Source organism: Megalobrama amblycephala, unplaced genomic scaffold, assembly GCF_018812025.1.
Source record: "Megalobrama amblycephala isolate DHTTF-2021 unplaced genomic scaffold, ASM1881202v1 scaffold399, whole genome shotgun sequence".
In the NCBI taxonomy this organism is placed as follows: domain Eukaryota; kingdom Metazoa; phylum Chordata; class Actinopteri; order Cypriniformes; family Xenocyprididae; genus Megalobrama; species Megalobrama amblycephala.
In genome coordinates this window covers 283819-287934 of record NW_025953357.1, presented here as the reverse complement: position 1 = coordinate 287934, position 4116 = coordinate 283819, and the positions used below count along the sequence as shown (strand labels likewise).

The 4116-nt window shown below is 42.6% G+C and overlaps 1 protein-coding gene across 1 annotated transcript; it reads left to right on the top strand.

Annotated features, from left to right (window-relative positions):
- Window positions 1-4: 4 nt before the first annotated feature.
- Window positions 5-3705, top strand: LOC125261333 (alpha-2-macroglobulin-like; the record flags this gene model as incomplete). The annotated part of the gene is given in 17 exon segments (XM_048179912.1): window positions 5-97; window positions 175-226; window positions 313-396; window positions 486-517; window positions 519-663; window positions 1110-1185; window positions 1273-1429; window positions 1530-1604; window positions 1683-1845; window positions 2329-2513; window positions 2588-2809; window positions 2892-3013; window positions 3117-3198; window positions 3283-3366; window positions 3452-3467; window positions 3470-3556; window positions 3641-3705. Coding segments are annotated over 17 exon segments (1716 nt in total), but the record flags the coding sequence as incomplete, so codon positions are not given.
- Between the last annotated feature and the right edge of the window lie 411 nt (window positions 3706-4116).

The following is a 4116-nucleotide window of genomic DNA, read 5'->3' as shown; positions in this document are numbered from 1 at the left end:
TTCAGCTGAACCGTCCCAGACTCGATGTGGCACTGAAGCAGTGACCGTGCCGACAAGAGGACGCGTTGATGTAGTCACTCGAAGTCTACTTGTCCTGGTGAGCTAACCTGCCTTCTGGAGCTTGATCATGGAGCTCATGCTGCTTTACTGATGGGGTGTTTTACTGCTTTTTAGCCTGAAGGAGTTGAGAGGACAAACACCCAGAGTTGGTTACTGTGTCCAAAGGGTTTGTTTTGCAATCACTGATTCCCAAACATGTTCTCCCTGTACAGCCAAACATTAGCCTAACGCTCGCTTCTGTTCGGTCTGCAGGAAGCGTTCTTTCTGAAGATGTGACTGTGACGTTTCCAACAAATGTGGTTCAGGGATCAGCCAAATGCTCTGTTTCTGTCCTTGGTAAAGCATTTTACTGAGAATAAACTGACATATGATGTTTGGCAGAATAACTTGTTTCTGATGTGGGTTTTATGCTTGACCTCTCATAGGAGACATAATGGGTCGTGCGCTGAAGAATCTGGGACAAGTTATTACAGATGCCATCTGGCTGTGGAGAGCAGAATATGATTCTTCTTGCTCCCAATATTTACATCTTGCTGTACCTGGAAGTCACGGGGCAACTCAATGCAGCCATCCGAGAGACTGCCATAGGCTACCTTCAGAGCGGTATGGATTTGAGTGTTGGCAAGACTAAAACATGGACTTTAAATCCTGTGCTTTCATTGTAGTTTGTCAGACTGTCTAATGTAGTAACCTGAATTATGACTATTGGCCTACACTGAGGGCCTCAAATATTGATTTGGACAAGACTCTTTCTGGTACTTCTGCCGTAGTGATATTGCTTGCTCTTTAAAGTGTATGAAATCAAGTCTCTCCCACCCCCATTTCTAACTGACTAATGTTTTAGTGCCTTGAGTCAAGGGCATAACCTGATAATTTCTTCCTAAAGACTTAATTAAACTGCACCACTCTATAGGTCTAGAAATCACACCTATTTCTCTCATCCAGGTTTTCCAAAACCTTAGTGATTCAAGGGACCTTGATTACCAAATTATCCATCATTGCTTGTACATCCTGATGAATTTCCATGGTGGTTTGTTTGCCCTGAACAGGATATCAAGGACAACTGAACTACAGGCACAGTGATGGATCATTCAGCACATTTGGTTATGATGCATCCAATACATGGTGAATAATAATGCTGCACATTCTAGTGTTTATCCTTTAAAATCACTGGTGATAAGTTTAGTTTAATGAAACTTCCTCCATGACCAGGTTGACTGCCTTTGTCCTGAGGTCTTTTGGTCTAGCGAAGCGCTTTGTCTTCATTGATCCGAATGTCCTTCAGAGTGCAAAGGACTGGATAATAAGCCAGCAGGGTTCAAATGGCTGTTTCACACAACAGGGAACTTTGTACCACAATGAAATGAAGGTACATGTGTTATCAAATGGACTGTAACCCATAGACTCAGACTGTCTTTAATCCATGTGCGGTTTTTTTTTTTTTTTTTTTTTTTTTTTTTTTTATAAAGGGTGGAGTTGGGGATAATGTGACCATGACCGCCTACATTGTTGCATCTCTGCTCGAACTAGGTGTCCCTGTCACGGTAAAATATCTCCAGTAGTTGAGCTGCTTGCAGATGACCTTCCTGTTATGGCTTTTGTCTAATCTGCTTTGCTTTCAGGATCCTGTCATCACCAACGCTCTGTCATGCTTGAGGCCTGTCGTTGGGAACTTGAGAAACACTTACGCCACGGCTCTGCTGGCCTACACCTTCAGTCTTGCTAGAGAGACCAGCACTCGATCACAACTTCTAACCTCCTTAAACAACCTTGCCGTTTCTGAAAGTGAGAATAACAATCCTCATCTTGAGCAGAGGCTTTTCTAACGAAGTCTTTACTCATTTGATCCTTTTTAGACATGCATTTTCAAAATGCAAAACACTATGGCAGTTTCCACACTTCATTAAGCAGCACAAGCTTTTTTTAACTGATGTAAGGGGTTTCTTGGTTCCTCAGATCATTTTAAAAAGCTGACTTGGTGCTCATGTAACATTTTGAAGACTGGAATAATGGCCAATGAAAATGGAGCTTTGCATCTGTTACGTTTGAAAATGATTTAAACGGTAATACTATGACCATTTAAATCAACTCAATGTTTTTGAAAGATTCTATTCTCTCATTGACCCCAAACTTTTGTATTTTGTATGTTTGCACCTCGGCCCAAGCTCCACTGTGAAAAGATTGGTACACCTTTTACGTTTCCCACCTGAGTGGGCTTATACTTGAGGCTGTTTGTCGTCAACTTTCTCCCCACCTTCTCGTCTTTAGGCACAAAGCTGCATTGGTCTCAGACTTCATCTGGTGATACTCTGGCGGTGGAGATCAGCTCTTACGTGCTGCTATCGGTTCTCACTGAACAGCCTCTCACAACGGCAACTCTGGGCTATGCTAACCGCATTGTCAACTGGCTCGTGACCCAACAGAATCCCTTTGGAGGCTTCTCCTCCACCCAGGTACCTTTGACCACCAAACAGGAGTTCAGTCACTCTTATACGGGTCAAATCTTTAATCTGATGCTGGTTTTTAGGACACTGTGGTGGCTCTTCATGCCCTGTCTGTGTATGCTGCTAAAGTGTTCAGCGTGGAGGGCTCCAGCACTGTTACTGTACAGTCCTCGGTGGTAGGAGGAGAGTCTTATAGCTTTACAGTGAATCGGGACAACAGGCTGCTGTATCAGGAGAAGCCGTTGACGAATGTTCCTGGCAAATATAGTGTTAAAGCATCAGGTTCCACTTGTGTGTCTGTGCAGGTCTGTATCCCCCCCCCCCCCCCCCAATTCTGTTTGTGCACATCAAAATCTTACTGTGCTTTGTGGTGTTCTCATACTATAGGTTGCATGTTTCTACAACATTCCGACACCCATTAAAGCTGCCAGGACGCTGAGCATCGAAGCAAAGGTGAAGGCAGACTGCCGACCGCTTGGAGCCAATCTCATGTTGAACTTCACAGTGAAGTAAGAACAGATTTGACTTGTGTCCTGAAACCAACTCTTATGATTCTTACAAAGGGCAACTGCTTTCTTGATCCTCTTGACTGAACTTCCTATTCCTCTTCAGATACAATGGAGCCAAAGCAACTACTAACATGGTTCTAGTGGATGTTAAACTCCTGTCAGGCTTCACAGCTGATACGTCACTGGTTCGTAAGATTTGGAGAGTCCTAAGATGCTTGAAGCTCCTTCAGTTGTAATTGTGCATGTAAATAATGGTCTCTCTCTCTCAGCTTGGATCTCCACCCCAGTCGTTCGCCCCACTGGTGGAGCGGGTTGATTCTGAAGATGATCGTGTCCTAGTGTATCTGAAAGAGGTGAGACTGTGTATACTGGATGTATTCAGGAGCTGCTATCTTGAGTGCTGTGTATGTGCTGCTGTTCATCCTCTCTGTCTCACAGGTTCCCAAAGGCGTCCCACGACTTACACTCTGCAGCTGAAACAGGTTGTTGCAGTGAAAAATCTCAAGCCAGCGGTCATCAATGTTTATGACTACTATCAGACAAGTACATTTTTCATCCTAATCATGCTTTGCTCTGGCTGATTTCCTTGTTAAACATGATCCAGCTCATTTCATGTTGCTCTTTCAGGTGATGCATTTGAGACGACCTACACATCCCCCTGTCAATGATTGTGCTATAGGACAAAAATGAAATAAAAAAAAAAAAAAAATCCCTTTTATGCAATCAGTAGTTTGCTTCTTTTGTTGAACATTTGAACAAGTGTTGCAGGTCTTAACGCCAGTAAGTATACATTTTCAAAAAGGCTTACTTTACTAGTTCCTGTGCTATGGACTTTAGGGGGTAAAGTCCATTTAACTTGAAAAGGACTAAGTTGTAGGAACTTCCACTAGCATATTAAAAATACTTGGGCATTAAATGCAGGTGAATTTTATAGAAATTATATAAATTAAGCCAAACTTTTCCATCAATGGTGCTAATTCAGTTTTTTAACTTGAGGGCATTTGGGTCTAGATTACATAGATTAACTAGATATTGGTGTTGCCTGAGATAAAGCATGTCCATATAGACATTGTAGTACTGAATTTTAATGAACATGCTTGTTA